Below are 24,093 nucleotides of genomic sequence, written 5' to 3' on the forward strand. Positions count from 1 at the left end.
ACAGTTACCCAAGAGCCCAGTCTCAGTCATATACAAGTCCTGAATTAATCCAGCTCAAGTTTCGGTTCAGTGTCGGAAAGAGCATGACTTACATAAAGAACAAAACATATGTAGTTTTGGAGAGAGAGAGAGAGAGAGAGGGAGAGGGAGCAGGCAGCGTGATGAACAGCGTGAAGACTTTTGGACGTGTTATTCATTTATAAAACTGCATGCACATGCCCTGTTTACCTCAGAACAGAAAAAAATGATTAGGGTATGGGACATTCGAATGGAACATCGAAGATAGCTCTCTACTTATTCCTATATGTTACCATCGTTTTAGGTAAGGTTTGGATAGCAAAAAAATATATATCACATAAAATTATGTCATTTTATAAATTTACATTTATGTAATTTATATGTATCTATAACACTTCTCTGTCAAAAGTATGTGGTCTGATTGGCATAATCTCAACTTATAAAATGAATGTCTGAATTTCGAAACCCTCCTCCAACTATAAAGAAAAACAAAACACTTGTCTAAATATTTCAACTGCTTAGGCGGATTACCCGAGTTTAACTGCAGCGAAGATAATGATGTACTTGCTAATCAGATTAGTAGGAAAGTGGGCATGACCTCAAACTCAACTTTCGGGTGAACTGTCCGCGAGAAACACTCTACAAGTCCTTACCCAATAGCCTAAAAAGCCAACTTTCAACGCCCATCATCGAATCGTGGAAAAACGGTACTGTTTCTATATATATACAAACACATGTTTTGAAAAATCCGAGGGGCTTTTTGTTTTTGTCAGTTTCACCGGCTAAAGAAGCTTAACCGCTCTTTTCAGTTCCTAGTTCTCTTCTCTATCTAGATCATGATCTGCAAGCATGATCAAATTAAGATCAGCCAAAAAGGAACTCTCTCTCGTTTTAAGTGATAAAATCCAAGTTTAATTGGATGGAGTCTCTTTGAATTCTCTCTAGTTTAAACTTCCCGTACGAGCACCATCTTTGTACTTTTAGTTTTTTTTTTTTTTTCTCCTACAATAACTGCAACACGACTTTTATATATCGTTCTTACGTACATACGCTAGTATGATATCTGTTTGCTGTTGATGATCTGCGAGTTGGAGTCTCGCATGCAAGGATTGCAAGAGACACAGCACCACGCTCCCGCATTTATTACTCTCACCATTTTCACACCCCTCCGTGCCAGCTCCTAAGCTTTTAATTAACCCTCAAAATTGGAGAAACCCTGCATGCACAAGGAAAATAACAGTATTTGGATAGAGAAGGTCATGGCGTTTGCTGGTTGTTTTGCTTGTTTCGTGGTTTTGTTAGGAGCTCTTTTGGGTGGCAAAGCACTCTAAGCACTTTGGAATTATCAGAGATATCCAGAGAGATTAATACATACACTAGAGCCGATCACTGAAAATCTCATGGGTTTGTACTCTGTTTTCAGAGCAACTTTTCTTGTGGTTTTCTTGGTTGGTATTCAAGAGATCAGTTCTGTGGAAGGCCAGGACGTGTATGGAAAGAACTATATTAGTTGGGGTGATCTGAAGGTCGATGAGAAGAAGGTGGCCTCAGGATTGATCGTCGGAGATGATAAATATGGACAGAGGCAGGTTATTGTGGTTGACAAGAATGGTAGGGGAGATTCTCTGACGGTTCAGGGAGCGGTTGACATGGTTCCAGAGAACAATACACAGCGAGTTAAAATATATATTCACCCAGGAATATACAGGTAATTAAAATACATGATTGTTTTAGCAGTTTTAGATACATAATCCGCGTGTTTCTATTTTTTGCACTTAAATCTGAAGGCATTGATTTGTATGTGTTCTATACTACAAAGAACTGCCAAAAGTCGATTTTAAGTTCTGCAGTCTTTCAATCTTCATATATTGTTTGCTTCATCCATTAAAAAAAGAACAAGTAGTGGCTACGTGGGTGCTAGAATTAAGTAGTTGCATGCGCAATATGTACTGGATTGCTCTCTCTCTCTCTCTCTCTCTCTCTCTCTCTCTCTCATGGTTTTGAGTCATATTCTATAGATATATGCTATAATGAACTTCATATATATACTGAACTTTATCACTTAATGGGGGAATCGAAACATTTTATGTATAGTTTTATCTTTCCGCAGAGAGAAGGTCTTTGTGCCAAGTTCCAAGCCATATATTTCATTGATTGGGAACCAGAACGGACAGTCTGATACCATAATTACTTGGAACGATAAAGCATCCGATAAAGATCGCAACGGAATTCAACTTGGAACCTATGGATCAGCTTCTGTAGCCATAGAGTCTGATTACTTTTGTGCAACTGGAATCACTTTTGAGGTGACAACCAATTAATTTTCTTTTAACACAGAGTCACAAAACAGAATATCAACAAACAAATTGCATGATTTAGTACTATTTACAGCATTAATTTAATCGTTATTTAACCTCATGGGTGACCGCAGAACACAGTAGTTGCAGTGCCTGGAGGACACGGAATGCAAGCAGTAGCACTTAGAATAGCAGGTGACAAAGCAGTGTTCTATAGAGTCGGGATTCTGGGGACGCAGGACACTCTGTTGGATGACACTGGATCACACTACTTCTACCAGAGTCACATTCGAGGAAGTGTTGACTTCATCTTTGGAAGATCAAGATCACTCTATGAGGTAAAATGCCAAGCATCATTATTTTGTGAAGATGAACCCATATTTAAGCTGTACAGCTAAACCAATCGGGAAAAAAGATCGATACATTTCTAGCTAAGTCTTGGATGTTTTCTGTATGATTCTAAGAGTTGAAATGGGTGTTTGAAACAGGACTGTGTCATTCAGTCGACCGCTAAGAATTGGGGAGCAATTGCAGCTCATCACAGGGATTTACCATATGAAAATACAGGGTTCTCTTTTGTAAACTGCAGGATCACTGGAACTGGCAGTATCCTTTTGGGAAGAGCTTGGGGAGTCTATTCAAGAGTAGTATTCTCACACTGTAACATGGATGATATAATTACTCCATCAGGATGGAGTGATTGGATGGAACCGTCCAGGCAGAAGTATAACCTAAGCGACTAGATAATTATCTTTGTAGTATAACACTTTTCCCAAGATCTAACTGAGAAACTGAACATTTTGCTCATACAGGACTGTTGTGTTCGGGGAATACCAGTGCAGGGGCAGAGGAGCAGATAAGAGAGGCCGTGTGCCATGGTCGAAGTCTTTCAGTTACGAGGAAGTTAGACCTTTCCTGGACAAGAAATTCATAGACGGAGAACAATGGCTTAGACTTTAGTGCTTCTCTCCTATAGCTTTCATTGATTTATCATTTCTTTAATCATCTCTTCATCCTCCCGTACCAAGGATTCTACATGTCCTAGAGGCCAAAACAGCGCAAGGTACAGTGAGTTTCCTCTTCTCTTTCCATCTCAAGGGTAGAACAAAGGGAATAATCAAGATGGTGTAAGCTAAAACTGTATGTACTCACATTGTATTGAGATATGATAGAACATGCATTCTTTATTTTAATGCACTAATTCCTCGATGTCACTATAAGATGATGGCAATTGATACTGATCTCATGGTTATATGTCGTGTGTTTGTATGTGGGTGTGAGATTGTAAATGAAGAAAAGAGAGCAGAAAAAATAAAAAAGTTTTCCAGCCCAATCCAAAATAAGACAAAAAAAAAAAAAGTGATTTTGACTTTATATAAGAGTGCAAATTTGGGGTACACGATACAAGAAGTGAATCAATCGGACTCCTTTCTAGTGCTTCTAAGCAGAGGAATTTAAATTCTAATACGCTCCGAATCCAACAACCATCATTAAATTCTAAACCTCAAACCTATACACCGACAAAGGTTACAAAAGTCAAGTCCAAATGCAATCAGCTTCTCCTATACCCGTATAACTATTCACAAGCATCCAAACAACCGATCCAAGCAGTCAAAACTAACCAAATGTACTACCGCCATCATAAATTAAGGCATATAAAACTCTTATTGAACATCTTGTCCTGCCAGTTCCATGAGTTCTGCTTTACAATTCTGCCCAGAATCGAAATTCTGAGTTTCATCACCACTCTCACCATCATTGTCATGTTTGTCATTGTCATCATCTTCATCACCATGGACATCATCCACATTATTACAACTGCCCTTCGTGTCAACACCATCAAACCTATTTCCCTTGTCATTTAATGGTGGTGACTTATTATCAATGACCCTTTCCATATCTTCAGGAAGGCCATCAGAACTGGTGACTGCAGGTAAGTCGAGCTTTTCGTCTACAACAATATTAAATCGAGTACTGCTATCAGCACATGACATAGAAACACCAGATTTGATGTCCTTGGCAATGTTTGAGGATGGGGAAAGCTTAGAGTCCAAGCCAATAGTTGCAGATAGGGCTGAGAGTATGTCGGGCTTTCCCTGTATATCAACCCACCGATCTCCCATCCAATCTTTGGATTTTCTTAGATCCTTTTTTTGTACGTTCAATAGTATGCTCTCACCTAACCACCATATAAACTATATTACAAAGTGAAGGGAAAAGTAGCAAAAACTAAATTAACATGCGTTTAAAAAAAATAGTTTGACAAGTACTAAATAAACATGAACCTTGATAAGCATACCGGGAAAGTAAATTTGCATAGTACTATCACCAGAATCATCCAATCCAGTCACAACTCCTTCCCACCAGCCATCACTCCACCATGCATCAACTGCAGTCCCAACCTCAATTGCAAGGTCTACTTGTTCCTCATTAGGAGGGGCTGGCCTAATTGCAGAGCGACCCAGATGCCTCATGCCAAGTTTATCAGCCATGGCCATTTTAAAAGTTGGGATCCATTCCTACAAAGTGGAGAACATTTTCTTTTCAAGATATGAATTCTGGATTCAAAAGAAAATTAGGAGATGCACATGACTTATATCATAGAACTATAGGAGAGGTAATCAAGTTATGTTAGAGCAACTCATGATTGGTCAATCATATTTTCTTTAAGGTAATGGAACTACAGATATGAGAATATATTTGAAATTGCAATGAAGGGCTAATTAAAACTGTAACTAAAAAATGTGTGGTAGTACTCTGCAAAAGCTATGACTTCAAATTACTTCAATTATCAAATTATACCATTGGTGCAAATAATCTATTTTGGAGCTTCAACCATATGGAAAACATCATAGAGAGTGATCAAATGCTTGCACACACCTCAAGATTTCCATATCCATCTTCATCCTGCACATCATCATATTGAACTTTCATCTGTTTTCGTGATACCTGCAAGACTGTACACCTGAACCAGCAGCCTCGAATGCCACTATCGTGGCAGAGCAACTCTATTTTTTCATCAACCTTAAATAGTGGAGTATACCAAAGGTGACACCCAACGTGCTTTAGGGAAAGCAATCTCCCGCTGCCTGACAAACTATGGTCTAAGTTCTCGTAAGGTTCATACATTATAGTCTGGTGAATTCTAACAGAATTTCTGACCCCTGAATGATCTGCAGCAAAACTTCGAAACGCCCTACCACTTCTTGTCCTCTTAGCTCCCACCTTTACATTCTCACCTGAACTCAACTGTTCAGCTTCTTCCCCATTCAGGCCAAGGCATATAGACTCGGGCCTTGAGAAGGGATTGGGAACCAAACAAGAGAGAATTGGTTGATCAAAGTAGCCACGCAATTTGCTGAGGTCAAATGGCTTCACTCTGTTGTTTCTGAACTGCCTATAACACAGATGTATTCTGGCACATTGAGGATGAGGAAAAGAAGAGGTGCATTTTTCATAATGTTCACGAGTTAAGACTGTGGCAGGACCATCGACACACTCTGCACTAATGACCTGTACATATGGAGTCATGAAAACTTCTTTTGGGTGAGGATTTCGTATAGGAATTATGCCCTCGACTTCCTGAGTGTGATGAAACCACCTCACTTTCACCTTTTTCTGACCCCTCTTGTCTTCATACAAATCTTCCAGATAAGCAAGATAGTGATTTTCCCCCTTAGCCATGACAAAGACGAAGGATTGAATCTGGATACCAGAAAAGATGAGAAACTGTTAAGAGGAAGAGAAGAACGCCAATAAGAATGAAGAACAAGAGTAAGATGCAAGTGACTTCATTCTATGGGAGAGAGGAGCATATTTCCTACTATGAAGCATTTGAGGAGAGAGATTATCAACAGGAGACTAGAATCACTACTCCAGGATAATGACTTCAAACAAAATTTTATTATATTGCAGCACGTTCTTGATCTATTTTTATTCTGACTTAATCTGAGAAGTGAACATCCTTAACACCTCATGCTCTTAATATTTCATTCGACCCATATCTTGTGTTCCCTTTTTAATTTGATGGAAGATGCTTACAGCTATTGTAGTCCCATTTCTGCAAAATGATGGGTAATGCTTGAGCTGTTTGCCACATTTCCATGCAACACCTGACCAGACAATATCTGGATGATGTCCCTTGAAAATCGCAATTTGGCCCTGATACACAGGTTTCAGGTTAACATCGAAAGTATTTATTAACAACAACATACATTCACAACAGTGAAAAAAAATATACTGTATCATCTGCTGCTTGAGTCTGTGGAGCACCCATTCCATCCATTGCGGAGTTGGGAGCCCCTAAAGCTTGTATTGGATCAAATTTTGGTAATTCTGTCATTGAAAATGGTATAGAAAATGTAATATTCAAGAGAAAAACTACAATAAAAATTAACTAATAAATTGAAGGCTCACACACTTAATAAGAACATTAGCAAGAGGAACAACAAATATACAACCACCTTATATTTATAAATTAAAATGTTAAATAGAACATAGAAAATCTCCTGCAATGAATTAAGTGCTCATAGTGCACCAACTCAATTGGAATTTCACTTGTATTCCCATTATAACATCCAAAACCACAGCTTGTTGCCTTGCCAGAACTTTTAAGTCCAAGCCCCACATATACTGACCAAAACATATTACTTATGATTCCATTCCTCAATGAAAGCTATGTATAATGCATGTGCCATGCAATCCAATTTCATAACACAGATGGAGAATAACATAAACTTAACGCTTGATTTCTCATGAATTGTGACAGCAAGTACCTCGTTTCATTTGATAGACCATGTAGTAATGAATATTGTTTACAATAAAAAATTCAGATCTTGTTTTAATGAAGTTTAATGACATTTGCATATGTATAAAAGTTTTTTTTTTTTTTGAGGGGGGAAGAGAGGGAGAGAGAGAGAGAATTGGTGGCACAACCTTCTTCAAAACATAGATTATAACTGGTACAGTAATGAACTTAGACTTCCACAATGCTGAGAAATGATGATCTCATGAATCAATGACTCAAGCAAGTTAAATATAATTGTATCACTCCGAAGAAAAGAGCAAATAACAATTGCAACACCGATAGAAAAGATAACTTTGGAAAATATGCAGGAGCGAGGCCATAAAATTATATCCTGTAATAGACCCATAAAACACAAGATGTAGAAGAAAATAAAAAAGAAGTGACATATGAAGGACCGCAAGAAACATCAAAATTTGAATTACGTTTTGTCAATGCTTGCCATCATAAAGCCGCCAAAATTTTCAACGCAGTTTTTTATCATATCTCTGTATCATTCTAACACATTCAACACTATTAATACAAAAATTAGCAATTACCCAATATACAAATAAATTAGGAAGAAATAAAAGGAAACCCAAATACTAAAAAGGGGCAACACGTACCGGACCCTCCATGTAAATGCTGCTTGGATAGCATAGACGTAAGCCAGTCTACAACCTCTCTTCTCGATCGCCACTTATAACCAGCATGAATAGAACTTTCCTTCCCATATACCTGCAAGAACTCCTCGGAAACAACATAGAACATGTGCCTAACACTTCTCTCAGTTCCCACTACTGCAAGGATGGACTCCCCAGAGGAATCCTTTAGGAAATAGTGAACCACACGATTGCCACGCTCCTGCGATACAAACTCTTCTCTCCACTCCACAAAAGAGTGACTAGTTCCAGTCATTTTGAGCGAAAGCAGCAGAAGGGGGCTAACAAGAATACAGGACACCAAAAACCCACTTGAAATTCAAATACATGGCTGAAGCGCTCGACCAGAAATAGAGAACGCTACAAACCCAACTGATTACGCTACTAATACCCAATAACCAAGAAATTCTTCAGACAAATCTACGATCTTGCAATTGTTTATACTCCTAGTATTATTAGCCCAAGGAAAACTCATGTTCTATCAGTCAAATAGCAAAGAAATACTCGGACGAACGTCAAACGGACCAGGATTCTCAAAAGCCCATAATTTGAAAACAAAAAAGCAGATCAAATAACCCCAGGTACAAAGCTAAGGATGCCCCATGTAAGTGGGACTTGACTCAATAAATCAAACTCAATGGATTTAATTCCCTTAAACAGCCTGGCAGGTTGCGACTAATCAAAATGTTTAATCTGCTGAATAAAAGCACAAATCTCGAATAACGTTTACCCTAATCTGACGGACCCAAAGAATCACCCCACAGAAGAACTCTAACCACCTAGAACTTGGTATTTGGCAAACAAAAATTGACCAGAACCCAAAAAGACAGGTGCTTTGAAAGTTTACGAGTAGATCAGAAACACCGAAATCAGCATAAGCAGGTCAAGGCTTTAAAGCCCCTAGAGGCACAAAGACGTGCTTTGGCTGCTGTTTCCAAGAGAACAATCAAAAAATGAATAGGGAGTCTCAGTTTAGATCCCAAGGCTGAAACTTCAACACAATAACAAATAACAATAACTGTTCAAGTTCTAATACTTGGAAAGAACCTGTGATAGTGATGCTGAGAACTTCAACAGAGAGGTGAGTTCAAGAGTTTTCGTGCCCCCTTTTTTTTTTGGGTACAAGGGAGAGCGGAGGATGAGAAGAAGCAGAAGAAGAAGAAGGATATCTTAAAACAGGTTTGAAAAGAGAACTTGGAAGAGGTACATCGCTGCGCTGATGAACGTGAGAGAAGAACAGGGGAGCGGCAGACGGAGAATAGGTAAACAATGCTAGCTTGAAGAGAGTGCGCGCGTGTGAGAGGAAATAAAAGGGTGCACAAATTTAATTGAAAAAAAAACAAAAAAGAAAAAAGAAAAAAAAAAACCCCTCCGTATGCCAGTTTGCTACAAAGAAGGCCGGATCCGTTTCGGCTGCATGGGCCTGCTTCTATGTTAATTTCCCTCTCTCCCTCCTCTCTCTCTCTCTCTGCTTGTAGCCTTGTATATTAATAAACATTTTTATTTTTGCCTTATTTTTTTTCCAATTTGAAAGCTGATCTTAGAGTACTGTGAATCTAAATATGAAGTTTTAGGTCTCGTTTATTTTTGAGATGAGATGAGGAGATTAAAGTTAAAAATTAAATAAAATATTGTTAAAACATATTTTTTTTAATCTTATTTTTATTTTAAGATTTGAAAAGGTTAAATTTTTTATTTTATTTTATATAAAAATTTAAAAAAATTGTAATAATTAGATGAGATGAGATGAATTGAGAAGTTTCCTTAATCACAAATTATAGTGGATGCTCCTTCCCCTTTTTTTTTTCCCCCATTTTTGGGACCTGAAGCAAAACAAACAAACTTAACACATCTTTGGGATGTATCATGCACTTTCATTTTAGTAGCATTCCTAAACTTTATTTGATTCGCATGAGCTTATACAAATTTAAGATTTAAAGAAGATGTTGGAGCTCTATTCCAACTCTCCAGGACACTTGAACAAGTCTTTATTCCCCACATATTGAACTTGTACAATAAGACTGTATCCAAAAAGTTTATCCCCTAGTGGTTTTTGGACTGTAAGTCTCCATTGAAGAGAGAATCATGGTTTATAATTTATAATTTGTCACTACCTTGATGTGCTTTAAGCATATTGAATTATGTTTATATAGTGTTTTTTTTTTATATTTATTTACGGTATCATACATAAAATTTAACATTTTTCTGTGTTGAAATGATCTTTTTTCCTGCAAATTACATATTTTTCCTTCACCTAGCAACTTATAACAACTTACTATCTATCTATCTAAAGTTTACATAGTGCTCATTCTCAATATATGAACAGTTTGCACAACAGCCATACGATCCTTGACAATAAAGACATGGACACAAGAAAATGGCCATAACAACTTGACCAAAAAGTAGACGTGCAAAATTACTGTTTTTACTTTAACTTGGTAAAAAAAAAAATACCAATGTTGGAAGATTGTTCATTGTTGGCCAATTAAAAGGTACCCCTCAAGTTCCAAGATTCCGTGCTTGGATGGACACAGGTGCACCGTGTGAGTATCTCCACTGACCACAGGCACAGCATTTCTCCAACTTCACACTGTTTTCCAGTGTACAAAATTTACAGGACCAGACTTTGTAGTTTGTATGAACATCTTTTCGCTTTTGAGTGCTACAGAGCTCACATATTGGAGCCAATGGCTGCAGTGATAGACCATCAATCGTTCACATGCAAAATACTTGTTAGTGTTATACTAGGAAGTAGGAAGGCAATCTGGATTTCAAAAAAAGGAAACCCGACATGTTTATAGGTTTCAGGTTTCACACCAGAAGGCAGAAAGGATCTTTCAGGCTTTCAGTTCTAGGTACAACTCCCAGGAAAGAAAAAGAAAATGTCTGCTAGTAACTACAGTCCTCAGACACAATGAAACCAGACATTTCAACTGGTTCATCGCAATAAGTTTCCTTCTCTTCAATATACTTATAAAAAAAAAAAGTTTCCTTCTCTTCAATATAATATAATATCTATAGTACTCACTCATTTTACAAGCATCTGTTTAAATTCTTGTTTTTATGCACAAGTCAAAAATAATATAACCAAAAAATCTGCAATTATCAAAGCCTATGTTAATTTCTATCAGCTTTCCTAATAATTGATGAATACATTTCCTAATAAACCTGTTCTAACTATTACGAGTGAGATAAAACTTGACTGCACGAAATGAATTAACCTTACAGGCTTACAAAAGTATCAAGTAAATTTAAACGAAAATGCTAATTCCATATCCTAAAAGGACATACAAACAAAAAAAAGTCCATAACAAATTGAATAGATGAAAGAATTTATGCATTAGGACACTTACAGCATTCAATAAAGTGCATGTTCCACACTCCCACATGGGAAATTCCTCTGCATTCAGTGTTCTGTCACGTATTGTATCCAAACTACTCCCCAGATCAGAAGATAACGGACTAGATAAATCTACAAAATTAGATTCTGGATGGCAAGTAGCTTGAGAAAATGAAGTGGTATCTGATCTGCAACTTCTTTTTGAAGTATTGATAGATAAATCTACAAAATTGGCATCCACAGAATGTGCACTGGAACCACCATCTGACCTCGAGCTTCCTCCACTTTGTTGTGAAGATACAAAGTCATGTAAAATACCAGAACTACTTTCTTCATCCTCAGAAGCTTTGCAAGACTGAGACCCACACCAGATATCATCCTGTAATCTTCTCTCTGCAGCCATTGCAGCAGCTTGTATTGGACTAAGTGCAACCATAATAGTGTTATCACCACCAAGACGCCTGGGTCCAGATGGTAGCAGAGATCCTGATCGTGCTCTCTTTTCTGCAGCCTCTAGTGCACTTTTGTGGAGAGATGAAAGAGGAGGCTGATGAGAGAAACCACCCAATCGCCTCCCAGGAAGATCAAAGCCCTCTCCTGTGCCTGTTATTCCCTTGGCCATCAGCTCCTCACATTCCTGCATGGAATCAAAAGCATCATGCATAAAGAAACGAATAAGAAAAATATAAAACAGCAAATTGTGCCACCAAAAGCCTGCTTTATACATGTTTTCTTAAGAAACAATTTCAATGCAGGAAAGTGGGTCTAGGATGTTCGCAAAACAGATCCAAAAAGTACAAGAATGACAAAAGGTCAAATCTTTTATTCTTATTTATTTTATATGTGAATTTATGCTACATATTGCAGTGCCACACAACCGGTCAAGCAAGCGCAGAAAGTTGGATAAAAACATTTTGAATGGATAACAAAAGTGGACCTCAAATGGAGCACATTATCATAAGTCATCCAGTTATAAAGGACTGCTTTTATTTCTGCATTGAGTCTATCTAGCCATCAAAAAGGCAATATCTTCAGAACTTTGGAGAAATAAATAAATTTCCATGATCCTCGATTGGAATTGGAAACTTGACCATTGACGCATGAACATAGCTCTGTCTATGGCTGTGATGACTTTGACCACACTAATGTAAAATGGAGGGAAAAAAAAAAGAACTTTTCTAAAGGGTTACAGACTTGCAATTACTTAAGAAGCATTAAGTACATTTGACAATAATTTTTTTCTTAAAAATACCCTTAAAAGAAATTAGCCTTGTTTGTTTTCACAACTATTCTCATTTCATCTAATATAATCATTACAATTTTTTCAATTTTTTATACAAAATAAAATAAACAATTTAACTTTTTCAAATCTCAAAACAAAAATAATATTAAAAATATATATTCTAACAATATTTATTCAACTTTCAACTTTCATCTCAACTCATCTCATCTTTGAAAAAAACTAGACAGTCCAATTCTAACTGTAATAAAATAAAAGAAGATATAGAAAGACCTTTCTGAGTTCATCCCAGAGATTGTAGAAGCTGGCATTGTGCGGGCCATGGACGTTATGGCAAAGCTCATGAAGCATTGTATCAAGAACTTGATCAAAAGGGAAGAAATCCCAATCCCTGTTAGGCCTCCGGAGCCTCAGCTTCACATGCACCCCACCTCCCACATTCAACCCCAAAATAGACGGATTGTTTGGACTGCCAATTCGCTTATTTTTAATTACCATTCGATTTGAAAGATAGCATTCTGAAAACTTAGATTAAAATCAAAACTAACAAACATCATGCAATTTCCAAGAGATTAAATAGAACGTAATTGAGGAGTGATGGCTTTTGGGGAAGCTTGAAACGAAATACAGAAAATCAATAAGAACTCGTCTTGGCTAATGAAAAAGAGTTAGTTGAAAGGCAAAGAGAAACCAAATCGGCTTCGATCGAGTAATGGTTATATACTTGATTAGGGCATAAAAAAGTTCACTCATTTAAGCCCAATCGGCTTCTAAACATGATGGTGTTTTCAAGATGATGGTGTTTAAATAACCTAGCATAAAGTTTCAATTTTTTAATTTCATCTTCTCCCTGTTTCCTTTTGTTCCACGATTTGTAGTGAACTAATGGAAAAGAGGAATCCAAAAGAAGCAGAGTTTACCAGAATTCGGAGAGAACTTTGACCTTCCATTTGTGTTTACGCATGATGGGCTGGACCTGCTTCGCTATTCTCTCCAGAATCTTCCTCGCTTCGTTTTCTCCAGGCTTTTTCAGGGTTTTGATATCCCATACCTTGTTAAGATCGTCCAAATTCATCGCCCACGAAACCGAATTCTGAAGCCCTGGCAATTGAAGCAGACGATGAAACCACGGATGTTTTAGCACTGGATTATGACATCCATTTACGTTGGGTCGAGAAACAATATGACATCCTCGCTGATAATCACGTCCTTTTTTCCATATTATTTTAATTAGTTTATGCGTTTTTTTAATGAAAAAATATACTTATAACTGTGAATTACGTAACCGTCGCGTAATCATTTAAAAAAAAATAAATAAAATATGGAGCTTATATAAAAAAATTAATTTTTTAATAATAGACCTCACTCTTTTTTAAAATGATTACGCGATGGTTACGCACTTTATAGTTATATAGAATTATTCTTTTTTAATAATATTATCCCTTCCGACTATTTTTAATAATATTTAGGTTAAATCTTTTTAAATTTTGCAAAATAACAAGTGAGATGATGATGCAGTTTTTTATTTTTTTTCTTAAAGATTGTGTTCGAGACTCTACGTTATCGGGATTTGTTATAATAATTGGTTGAAAAACCATTTCACCGTAAGAAATGAATGTTAATAACATATTAGTAATGCTTAAAACGAGGATAATTAAAAAAAAATGATAGATACAGTAATAAATGTGTATATGCCATGCGTGTAATTATTTTTAAAAAAATAAATAAATACGAAATATATAAAAAAATTAATTAATTTTTTAATAATAAATTTTATTATTTTTCAGAACGATTACACGATACTTACACACATCATACATTATATTTATTAACAAACTACTTTTATTTCATAAGACTTTAGGACTCTTGACCAAGTTGATGATACTGCTAACAACTCCATGCATCCCTGTGATGATTGACCACAAATACTTATCCGAAACAGATTCACATATATATGTTTTTATTTAGAGAGATGTTTTTGTACATAGCATGCATGTTAAAGAACAGAAAACCGACCCCTTTTCTCTCCAAGAGTTTCTCTGTGCATCATAAATTATCTTCCAATGGTTGATTCGCTTGGGAACGCCCTTGCTTTCCTCGGCCAAAGTATACTCTCCCAATTTCTTCGTCATTTGCTGTCGTATTTGCTCGGATTCCCCACCTTCTTTCATATTCCTTTGTCCGGCTAATGCTTGGCCCTTCTGCCAAATCTCTCCACACTCGGTATGGGCCTTTTGCCATATCTCTGAGACACCGAAAGTGAACATACAAGGAAAAGCCTACCGGAACAAATCCACCATTCACGATTACGACTACAATTTACAAAAATCAGATAGATTATTTGTTTAGACTTTGCAGAATTTGCTCTGCCATTTAAAAAGATCATCTTTGAACTGAACCCATGCCAATTGCAAAACATATATGCAAGAGTTGAAGTAGAAACTATGCCCAGCGCAATGCTCTATTAACTGGAATATGTCACAGTACTCAAATAACAAACGACTAACTTAAGGTAGACAAAAAAAAAAAAAAAAAAAACTAGCGCTTATCTTCCGTGCAATACAATCAATCAAGGTCTCAACTATACAGTATGCATATGTTCTTTTGTGAAGGGAGACGAGAGCTGACTTCCAACAAAGTTCAATCAAGCAGGAACCAAACACACATCCACTTCGGCATGACCTCAAGTGTCCCAAATCATCACAACAGCTATAACCCCAATGCCTAACAACACTGCAAAAAACTTGAGAGATGGCGTGTCTGCGGTGACAGTCTTCTGTGGTATAAAACCGTTTGATAGTAGGTGGTTTATGGATACATAGATGAAAACTCCACATGCAAGACCCATTGATATGGCAAAGATCCAATCTGCCACAGCACCCTGAGTTGTGGCATCAATAATGATTCCAATGGCCACACCGATTGGACTTGAAATGGCAAATGCAAAAGCATAGGCTACACATGACAAGAGAGGACGGTTCGGAATCCTGCGGAGGAGAGCAATACCCATGGCAATGGCTGCAAATATCTTGTGCAAAGAGATTGTCCATAAGGCTTTCCAGGCATCAGCTTTTGTATCGGCAACTCCAATCGCAATACCCTCAAAGACAGAATGGAAACACAAGGCGACAATCAACAAAATGCTATCCCCAAGTGAACCCACAGCAGCAACGGAGCCTTGATGGACCTATTAAGTCATACAAGCAGATATTGACTCAGTTACAGAAAAGACTGAAAGTTATCTACCATATGTACAACATTACAACCCAGATAATTAAGTATAGGCTAGTTAATCTAAACTAGAAGAGACTGTCGTTTTCTCCTCCGATGCTAATTTGAGATCAATGAGCATATCTCTCACCTGATGCTGTCCTTGTGAAGTCACGCCGTTATTAATACTTTTCCGTTGCTCAACTCCACCTGAAATGAAAGAAAAAAAAATGAATGACGGGATCAATCAAGCTGCCACAACTTGTTCACCTCCTGGTTTTGGAGTCCACAAAGAAGATACCCGATTGATTGAATTTGTTTAGCTTCATCTATTTCTGGCCGTGATTTTTCCGCTACCCTTGTAATAAAATCTTTATTCACTCGTGTGTTTGACATATTATTTTTCCCATAAAGCTAAATTGTCTCCCTTGCAATGATGGCCTTGACATCTATATACTAAAATAGAAAAGTAATCTTAACTTTTAGTCTGCTAAACAACCTTTCCCCAATACAAATCATAACCTTTCGTACGCTAATCCAAGACAATAATTTACCTTTCAAAATGACTCAAACCAATTATATATTTCCTGTAAGCAATCAAACGCAACATTCCCATCACAGATGTACTAAAAAGCATTAATCTTTTGAAATCCTATAATGGAATTGATAATGAATATCAGATACAGGAAAAAAAAAAAAAATTTTGATGAACAGGGACATACCTTGATGCTCGAGATCAGCAGCACGGGACCCAGCACCGTTTCCCTTGCCATACACGTAGGAGATAACACAATCCGCAAGCATGGTCAACAAGTAGCCGGCGCAAGCCAACATGTAAGCAAACGGGTACTCTTTTGTTGTCAAGTCCTCGAAAGTCTCGTTGGCGTCGCTGAGAAAGTGCATCAGCGCCGTGCCCAAGAAAACACCACCAGCAAACTGAGTCCCGAGAGTCAAGAAGCCCTCGTTCCACTTGAAGAAGTAGGGGGAAACGCCGGCGACGAAAGTGGCTATGAAGATAATTATCAAGCACCATATCTTAGCCAGTATCAAAGGCCTGGAGCGAAGGTCAAGGTCGTGGTCGATTGCGTCGCTGTCGCCATCGTCGTGGCCGCTGTGAGCAGAGGCGGAGAGGAGGAGGAGGAGGAGGAGGGAGAGGAAGAGGAAGAAGCGAGGCATTGCGAGTGCGAGGATATACGGGATTTTTCTACATTCTCAACTTTGTTATATGTATAGAGAGAAATCTTCGTAGGTTCTGTACTACTTGAGAGGCCAGAGAGAGAGGCAGGTAGTACAAAGGGCGAAGACGACAAAGTCAAGAAAGAGCGTGTAGTACAACACCAAACATATGGTTGGAAACAGACAGTTTTGGTCCGCGTTTGTATAGTGTTCACCCCCATGTCACTCGCTCTACTGGGGGCGTGCTGTTTCACTTTCACCAGCCTATTCATATTTTTTATTTTATTTTAAAAATTTTATCATCTTATTTTCTATTCATATTTTACGCAGCTGATCGTTTAGAGAATATTTAATAGATGAAAAATAATCTATACATAATATTAATAAATAATATTATTTTGAAAAGCTACATCTTGATGTGATGGATTGTAAATTTGTAATCATATTTTATATTCATTAATTTATTTTTTTATTTTCTATTCAGGAAGCCGACGAGAATTTTTTTTTAATAGATAACGTTATTTTTCAAAAGTTTTGAAGATTTTTCCAACGTCTCTTGATGTGATGGATTGAAACCATCCTTTATATTTATTTATTGATTAATTTGTCTATTCTGTAAATGCCACGCTCTTACGCTCTTAAAGCCTCGCGTGATTGCAATAAGGATAGAATTTTCGGCTCCTATAATTTAATAAAAGTAGATAATTTTAAATAAAAATTTAAAATTTAATAAATATTATTTTTTAATATTATTATTATTTTAAATTTTAAAAAAATTAAATTATTTTTTATATTTTTTATAAAATTTAAAAAAATTATAATAATAAAATAAAATAAATTAAGTTGATTTTTCAATTCAAAAGACGATATAGTAATTTAAATTTAAAGATGAATTAAAATTAGGGGTGATTAACGGTCCGGTCGGACCGACCGGACCGACCGTTTCGGTCCGGACCGGACCGGACCGAGACTTAGACCGGTCCGGTCCGGTCCATATTTTAGAGGACCGAAATCATTCGGTCCGGTCCACGGTCCACAGTTTTTTCGGACCGGACCGGACCGGACCGGACCGAATGAAAAATTAAAAAAAAAAAATATTTTTTATATATATTTTATATATAATAATTGTACAATTAACAATATAAATTTTTAAATATATTATTAATACTTGTTAATATTCTATAAATTAACAATATTTTATATATATCTTCATTTAACCTATCACTATTAACAATATAAAATTTTAAATATACTATTAACACTTGTTAATATTCTATGAATTAATAAATATATAATATCAATTAGTTAATTATATAGTAATTATATAAATTAATAATATAATTTTCATCTAATTTATTATCATTGACCATATAAAATATTTTTTTATTGAGTTTGTTACATAATCCACATTAATAAGTCACTTAGTTTAATTTAATATTTTAAATAAATTTTTTTTATTAATTATTAAAAAAAAAAAAAAAAAAGAGGGCGGACCGACTGGACCGGACCGGACCGATAGCTATCGGTCCGGTCCGGTCCCTTTGGGTGTTCGGTCCGGTCCGGTCCGGAAAAATAATGGACCGAAAATTTTCGGTCCATCGCCGGACCGGACCGGACCGGCCCGTTTGCAGCCCTAATTAAAATGATTTATAAATAGTAAAATAAAAATTAAATTATTTATTATATTTTATGTAAAAATTTAAAAAAATAATTTTAAAATTTGAAAAAATTAAATTATTTATTATATTTTATATAAAATTTTGATAAAATTATAATGATAAGATAGATGAATTGAATTGAAATGAATTTTGAATTCCAGCGAGGCTGACATGGAAGTGCAATTCCTACTGATAACTCCTACAGCTGAGATGCAGCCAGTCATATGTCCCCAACGCCACGCCAAGATTAAAGAAAGAAAAAAAAAACCTAAGTTGATGGAAAACTCAACTGAACCAGTTATTGAGAAAGCGAAAGGCCACCGCATGACATTTGGGGTACAAAGAAAATCCAAAATGCCACCACCTTTCCAGGAAACTTCGCCGTAAAGCCTGGTCTGGGCCAAGACGACCCAGAAGACTTGTAATAATGCACATTTCAGTCCCTGTAGATTCTACGGAGAAGACTCAGAAATAACTAAAAAGCATCCAAAGAGAAAGAAATAAATAATAATAATTTTTTCTTGTTGCAGGAAAAGCCCCACACAAAAAAAAAAAAAAAAAGCTTTGGTTTTCAAGCAATTGGCAATTGTGACGTCACAACCATGTTCTTCTCAAGCACAACCTACTTATCAACAAGCACAAAACTTCTTCAATTTATGTAAAAGCCAAAATTATGTTTCTCGCGCTTAAAAAATAATCAAGATGCAATAATCGCAGTCTCAGATGTCAGTGAACCAATTACAGAATTCTCTTGCTAGAACTTATATGATGCAGTTCAAAATCTTTAGCCAAAATGGCTTTTGGCTTGAAAGAAAATTGTCTTCATACCTTCAAAAGCAGTGCCTTGTATTTCTTTTTTTTTTTTCGTCAACCCAAGTTAATAATCAAGCCCTACAACTTCCTTCACCTCTTTTTACATTTATTCTGGCCTCAACGCTTCCATAAACGACCATGCTGCTTCTGTTCTTCCATTCGCCTGCATCATTTGGCATGACCATTAATATGTAACTTGCAGTATAAGAAGTATGATCACTAAATGCCATTTGGAGCATGTAAACCCGCTCCCTCCCTCTCCCAACCAAAAACAAACAAATATCCACCAAAACCAGCGTTTTTTTTTTCCTTTACCTCTGATAGTCTTTAGAACGCCTAATGAACTCTGTTGGGATCTCACACCCTTGGTATGATGCCAGTACTGGTCTGATATCAGGTGGACTGGTACGGGCAACAACTGTACACAAACCAGGCAGTACTTTTTCATAATATAATCAAGAAATTAACAAACCAGGTAGTATTCTCACAAGGACAGTAGTAGTTCAACAACATGGTAAACGCTAAAGGAGTGTCCCGTTCTTTTTCTTTTTCTTTTTTTATGAGCAAAGGAGTGTCTCATTCAATATTATATGGCATGAACTTAGGAACTGTACACTGCTTACATTCAAGAAATGGTATAAAATCCAAAAGAGCTGTATCATCTGTCTCATGCTGCTTCCATGGCTTGACAGGAACACAGTTCTCTGATTGAAGGCAACCTTCAAGCGCATGGCCACTCAAATAAAGAATCTTTCCAGGATTCCTGTTAAGCTTTGAAAGATCCTGACAAGGGAAACTATATATTATTGTCTACACTTCTCAATCTGGTCTAGCATCACAAATAATTTCCAAATATAAATCATGGGAAATAGGCAAAAAGCTGAGAATAACAATCAAAGAATTTCAAATACAGCACAAGAGATAGAATTCAGAGATTGCAATAATCTTGAAGACGCATGAAAATAATAGAATATAATCAGGGGAAATAATGTGAATCAACAATTGGTCATACTCTGTAATGGTTCCCATTCTGGTACTTGGTAGCGCCCTTAGATAGCCTATATCGTATGCAATGCTTAGGATCCAGCCTTTCTACAACAGGATCTACAAACTGCACATATCAATAGAAAGCATGATAATGATAGCCATATTAAAATAAGAAAGCAGTGATGACCAAGATAGCATTTGAACAATCAGATTACCATACTCTGCTCGTCAGAATATATGACAATTTCATAGAACTGAGCCAGATGTTCCAAGAAAGCATCAACTCCAGGTCTTTTGAGAGTTTGCCAGCCTTTCTCTCGCTTCAAATATCACAAAGATAAATTTCTTACAACATTAAGCAATTTCACAAAAACTATGAGCACAAGAACCTGATATAAAATAAACACGGCAAAAGTGAAACCAATACTTGAATCACGACATCACATATTAAGCAAGCATAACACTATTAAACAACTAGTTTGATAATTCCAAGCAATCTTGTTTCCTTCTTTAAAAGCTTCAAATTGAAAGAAAATAAAAAATAAAAGAGTACTCGCCTTACCGTCCAATCATAGTGAATTAGGGTCTCTTGCAGATCTAGAACAAGTGTAAAAACATGTTGCTCTGCAGGATGCAAATCCGGAAGAAGCTTCTCTGCGTATGGTTCAGCAAAACTCTGCCATGAAGCACGAAAAGTTTCGGTAAACACAAGGAAGGTTGTGCTAGAGTAGAAAATCACAGATGAAAACCAAGCATGTACCTGAACTTGCTCTTCGATTAGCCTCCCCATTTCCAAGTAAAGCTCAACTGCTTTAGCAGGCACTGAGATGTTAGAGGAAAAAAGAATCAATGTTGATATCAATATAAATTATAACTAGAAAGATGGTTTTTGGACTTGATCATGCTTAGGTGTTTCTCTTGTATGCGGCCTGTGTACATGGGCTATGCCGATTGCTATCAATAAAAGTTCTTGCTTAGCTATAAGAAAAATTATGATTTTTGGCCTTCAGAGCCGTTTGAGAATATTCTTAATTCATCTTCCGCACAGCCTCAAACCCATGTAGTGTGCCAGCCAGACTGTCTTCACAACCCAGACACACACATAAGGAGTAATGACATTCACTAGATTGCGCTCCCTATAGATTCTTCACTAACTACTAATTACACAATGAACTAGCTATTTCATCAATCAGGGGTGGGGGGAATGAGAGCTACAAATAGAATGAAATGGAGCCCACAAGATTGCCCATATGCTCTATTTTTCTAACAATAATGAGGTGCAATGATAATCATAAAGTCTATATCCACCAAAATGGTAAATATTTATGCCTCTTCAAGAGAGGTGGGAGAGGAGGCTCCTCTACTGTCTGCAAGAAGTATACCCTGCCCACATGGCAAAGTTTGAAACAGGCCAAATCTTCTATTTTTCTAACAATAATGAGGTGCAATGATAATCATAAAGTCTATATCCACCAATATGGTAAATATTTATGCCTTCTTCAAGAGAGGTGGGGGGGAGGCTCCTCTACTGTCTGCAAGAAGTATACCCTGCCCACATGGAAAATTTTGAAACAGGCCAAATCTTCTATAGATAGAATTGTAGAAAATATAATACACAACATCTAAGTTACTAGAATGAAGCCTGCCTTGTAACATAGCCAACGTCGAAACCTACAAGAAAACCTTTTTTTAAGTAGCACTGGGTGTTCAGGAACAGCGTTCTGACTAAGCCTAGGGGTGCACAGACCCTCAGCAAGGAATTTCCTGCAAGTGCACCTCGGATAATTCAAAGGAAAAATCTCCCAGTCCGATAGGCCCCAATCTGATGGCCCCTAAAGATTGTTTGCACCCAAGAGAATTTGAATGTTAGACCAAGGGGGAGCATACCTCCAATCCCAAGGCCTTGACCACTTGAGCCAACTCCTAGGAGTTAAAAACCTACAAGAAAACTAATACTCCTACTGCTGCTGCTACTCAGTAGCATCAGTTATCATAGCAGCCATTGTCAGTAGGGAATATATACATCTTGGTGTTTTTCAATATGTCTTAGAGTTCATATGTGAGTGTCAGTAACAACCACCGCATTAACATCAAATTACATAATCCTGAAATATTACTTTTAAGACTTGAATGGCAATACAAAGGGTATGCTCTCAGAAATAACCATCCAATGAAAGCCTACAAATGGAAAATTGGATTGACGACATAAATATAACACAGAGCAGAGATAATCAGCTGAATAGAGACAAAACTGCAACAGAGTTAAGGTTCCTACCTGTCATTGCAGCAGAGTAAAGCAAGCCTTTAAATTTCTGCACGGGAGATCGATGAAAAATGTTACTCCTTATCCGATATTGTATTGCAAATACTAGCACCGCACAACCTCAAACGCAGCAAACGCACACGCAGAGTGCACACAAATCAAAACATTTGCAGCAAATGGCCAAACTACCCTATTTGAAGAAAGAATGACCCTACACTTACTTCAACAGCCGAGGCATCGTCCGTCGCATTGAAATTCACTGATGATCGTAATGCCCTCGTCTTCACGTCGATATCATCCAAAGTGTACGCTGTAAAATAAATACAAGCCTTTTTTACAGCTCTCGTTATCTTATTCATCCAGAAACCGCAATGAAATTAGCGTTCGCTGTTCTTTTAAGCCAAAACCAAACAAATTTTTTTAGCTTTCAAAAGGGGAAACAAGCGGACACAAACAACAGCAAAGCAAATTTTTCTTTACCCTTGTTAATTATCATATGAATGTCATATTTCATAATTATTAGTATTTACTTACAAAATAAAGGATTGATTATCAATCTTATAAAGTTCTCAGCCAAAAACAAATGCCCAAAAGAAAAAGAGTAGAGAAAAGAGAAATTTTCAAAACAAAAACAACATCGTATTAATGAAAAAAGCAAGAACCATATGAGGCGTAGCCTGCAGTGGCGGTGGCTCCGGTGAGGGCTCCGATGAGACCGTACTTGAGAAACCTCCAACCTTTGTTGCTGCTTGAAATGCTCGCATCGAAAGGACCCAGAGGAGTATCTGTAGTAGTATTAGGAGGAGGAGGAGCAACAGCAGCGGCAGATGCAGATGCAGGCGACGAGGCAAATGGCTGGACGTCGGAGCTTAATGGGCGTCGGTGGTGCTTCGTGAGCAAGGAGGCGAGGCGGGATCGGAGTCTGGGGAAGGACATCCCTAGGAATTTTTATTTATTAATATGGGTCTGTCTCTGAGATCTCCGCGTGTTCTGGCGTTCGAAGTAGGGTTTTGGACGGGAGGTGTTTGCCTGTTTGGAAATGGGTGGGGCTTTGAGCTGGAAGCCTGCCAGAGCTGGTCGGTCCCGACCGAGAAAAGCGACCGGACCAGACCGGTCCGAACTTCAGACCTATCGATTTCGGTTTTATAAATTATGAACCGAGATTTCAGTCCGATTTCAGAATCTATAAATTTTAGACCGAACTCGATCGAATTGGACTAAATTTCTATATTTAAAAATATTTTTAATAATTTAATATATTATTTTTATATAATAATTATATAAATTAATAATATAATTTTTATCTAATTTATTATTATTAATCATGTAAAATATTTTTTTAATGAGTTAGTTACATAATACATATTAATAATTCATTTAATCTTAATTTCGTAATTTAAATATTTTTTTATTAATTTATTTAAAAAATAATAATAATAATAATAAATAATTGTACTTGACTGAATGGATCGACTGGATCGGACTGGACCGATAACTACCACCGGTAGTCTATAGATATTCAGTCCGATCCGGTCCGGACAAAATGATAGACAACAAATTTAGATCCATCACCCCCACCAGACCATATTGGACTGATTTACACACCTACTTAAAGGTTAGGACTAAGGAGTATTTGGGAGTCGCTG

General features: G+C 36.9%; 5 protein-coding genes across 6 annotated transcripts; 1 reads left to right on the forward strand and 4 right to left on the reverse strand.

Annotated features, from left to right (window-relative positions):
• Window positions 1-853: 853 nt before the first annotated feature.
• LOC108994369 (pectinesterase QRT1-like) lies at window positions 854-3,608 on the forward strand. The gene is made up of 5 exons (XM_018969538.2): window positions 854-1,726; window positions 2,129-2,324; window positions 2,450-2,653; window positions 2,804-3,039; window positions 3,128-3,608. Exons 1-5 carry the CDS (start codon window positions 1,419-1,421, stop codon window positions 3,273-3,275), a joined length of 1,092 nt encoding a protein of 363 aa, XP_018825083.1. The 5' UTR covers window positions 854-1,418; the 3' UTR covers window positions 3,276-3,608.
• Window positions 3,609-3,661: 53 nt separating this feature from the next.
• Window positions 3,662-9,047, reverse strand: LOC108994337. Of its 2 annotated transcripts, XM_018969495.2 has the most exons (7): window positions 8,808-9,047; window positions 7,725-8,688; window positions 6,556-6,650; window positions 6,357-6,476; window positions 5,196-6,020; window positions 4,615-4,834; window positions 3,662-4,494 (listed from the first exon to the last, which is right to left on the reverse strand). In XM_018969495.2, exons 2-7 carry the CDS (start codon window positions 8,014-8,016, stop codon window positions 3,980-3,982), a joined length of 2,067 nt encoding a protein of 688 aa, XP_018825040.1. In that variant the 5' UTR covers window positions 8,017-8,688; window positions 8,808-9,047; the 3' UTR covers window positions 3,662-3,979. The 2 variants fall into 2 exon arrangements, with proteins under 2 accessions (XP_018825040.1, XP_018825033.1); XM_018969488.2 differs by having other exon boundaries at window positions 7,725-9,047.
• A 904-nt stretch (window positions 9,048-9,951) lies between these two features.
• LOC108994360 (DNA-dependent metalloprotease WSS1-like) lies at window positions 9,952-13,534 on the reverse strand. The gene is made up of 4 exons (XM_018969529.2): window positions 13,261-13,534; window positions 12,614-12,809; window positions 11,114-11,737; window positions 9,952-10,451 (listed from the first exon to the last, which is right to left on the reverse strand). Exons 1-4 carry the CDS (start codon window positions 13,413-13,415, stop codon window positions 10,260-10,262), a joined length of 1,167 nt encoding a protein of 388 aa, XP_018825074.1. The 5' UTR covers window positions 13,416-13,534; the 3' UTR covers window positions 9,952-10,259.
• Window positions 13,535-14,770: 1,236 nt separating this feature from the next.
• Window positions 14,771-16,832, reverse strand: LOC108994377 (zinc transporter 11). Its single transcript, XM_018969551.2, has 3 exons — window positions 16,273-16,832; window positions 15,702-15,760; window positions 14,771-15,527 (listed from the first exon to the last, which is right to left on the reverse strand). Exons 1-3 carry the CDS (start codon window positions 16,724-16,726, stop codon window positions 15,024-15,026), a joined length of 1,017 nt encoding a protein of 338 aa, XP_018825096.1. The 5' UTR covers window positions 16,727-16,832; the 3' UTR covers window positions 14,771-15,023.
• Window positions 16,833-19,010: 2,178 nt separating this feature from the next.
• On the reverse strand, window positions 19,011-23,533 carry LOC108994387 (mitochondrial import inner membrane translocase subunit TIM50-like). The gene is made up of 10 exons (XM_018969579.2): window positions 23,110-23,533; window positions 22,669-22,757; window positions 22,460-22,496; window positions 20,945-21,006; window positions 20,747-20,860; window positions 20,400-20,504; window positions 20,210-20,308; window positions 19,821-19,980; window positions 19,513-19,615; window positions 19,011-19,360 (listed from the first exon to the last, which is right to left on the reverse strand). Exons 1-10 carry the CDS (start codon window positions 23,381-23,383, stop codon window positions 19,315-19,317), a joined length of 1,089 nt encoding a protein of 362 aa, XP_018825124.1. The 5' UTR covers window positions 23,384-23,533; the 3' UTR covers window positions 19,011-19,314.
• Window positions 23,534-24,093: the final 560 nt, after the last annotated feature.

Source organism: Juglans regia, chromosome 9 (genome assembly GCF_001411555.2).
Source record: "Juglans regia cultivar Chandler chromosome 9, Walnut 2.0, whole genome shotgun sequence".
NCBI classification, from domain to species: domain Eukaryota; kingdom Viridiplantae; phylum Streptophyta; class Magnoliopsida; order Fagales; family Juglandaceae; genus Juglans; species Juglans regia.

What these genes read in the sequence shown, in the direction of transcription:
- LOC108994369 (XM_018969538.2), top strand. Translation starts at nt 1,419, where the DNA reads ATGGGTTTGTACTCTGTTTTCAGAGCAACTTTTCTTGTGGTTTTCTTG. An exon ending in ATTCACCCAGGAATATACAG is followed by an intron (nt 1,727 to 2,128) that starts GTAATTAAAATA and finishes ATCTTTCCGCAG; the next exon opens with AGAGAAGGTCTTTGTGCCAA. An exon ending in GATCAAGATCACTCTATGAG is followed by an intron (nt 2,654 to 2,803) that starts GTAAAATGCCAA and finishes TGTTTGAAACAG; the next exon opens with GACTGTGTCATTCAGTCGAC.
- LOC108994337 (XM_018969495.2), bottom strand. Translation starts at nt 8,016, where the DNA reads ATGACTGGAACTAGTCACTCTTTTGTGGAGTGGAGAGAAGAGTTTGTA. An exon ending in GCATTTACATGGAGGGTCCG is followed by an intron (nt 6,651 to 7,724) that starts GTACGTGTTGCC and finishes TTTCAATGACAG; the next exon opens with AATTACCAAAATTTGATCCA. An exon ending in TATGCAAATTTACTTTCCCG is followed by an intron (nt 4,495 to 4,614) that starts GTATGCTTATCA and finishes TATGGTGGTTAG; the next exon opens with GTGAGAGCATACTATTGAAC.
- LOC108994360 (XM_018969529.2), bottom strand. Translation starts at nt 13,415, where the DNA reads ATGAATTTGGACGATCTTAACAAGGTATGGGATATCAAAACCCTGAAA. An exon ending in AAAGTTCTCTCCGAATTCTG is followed by an intron (nt 12,810 to 13,260) that starts GTAAACTCTGCT and finishes GCGAATTGGCAG; the next exon opens with TCCAAACAATCCGTCTATTT. An exon ending in TCTGGGATGAACTCAGAAAG is followed by an intron (nt 11,738 to 12,613) that starts GTCTTTCTATAT and finishes GATTCCATGCAG; the next exon opens with GAATGTGAGGAGCTGATGGC.
- LOC108994377 (XM_018969551.2), bottom strand. Translation starts at nt 16,726, where the DNA reads ATGCCTCGCTTCTTCCTCTTCCTCTCCCTCCTCCTCCTCCTCCTCCTC. An exon ending in TGCTGATCTCGAGCATCAAG is followed by an intron (nt 15,761 to 16,272) that starts GTATGTCCCTGT and finishes CTTTCATTTCAG; the next exon opens with GTGGAGTTGAGCAACGGAAA. An exon ending in CTTCACAAGGACAGCATCAG is followed by an intron (nt 15,528 to 15,701) that starts GTGAGAGATATG and finishes ATGACTTAATAG; the next exon opens with GTCCATCAAGGCTCCGTTGC.
- LOC108994387 (XM_018969579.2), bottom strand. Translation starts at nt 23,383, where the DNA reads ATGTCCTTCCCCAGACTCCGATCCCGCCTCGCCTCCTTGCTCACGAAG. An exon ending in TGCAGGCTACGCCTCATATG is followed by an intron (nt 22,758 to 23,109) that starts GTTCTTGCTTTT and finishes TTTATTTTACAG; the next exon opens with CGTACACTTTGGATGATATC. An exon ending in TAATTCACTATGATTGGACG is followed by an intron (nt 20,505 to 20,746) that starts GTAAGGCGAGTA and finishes TGATATTTGAAG; the next exon opens with CGAGAGAAAGGCTGGCAAAC.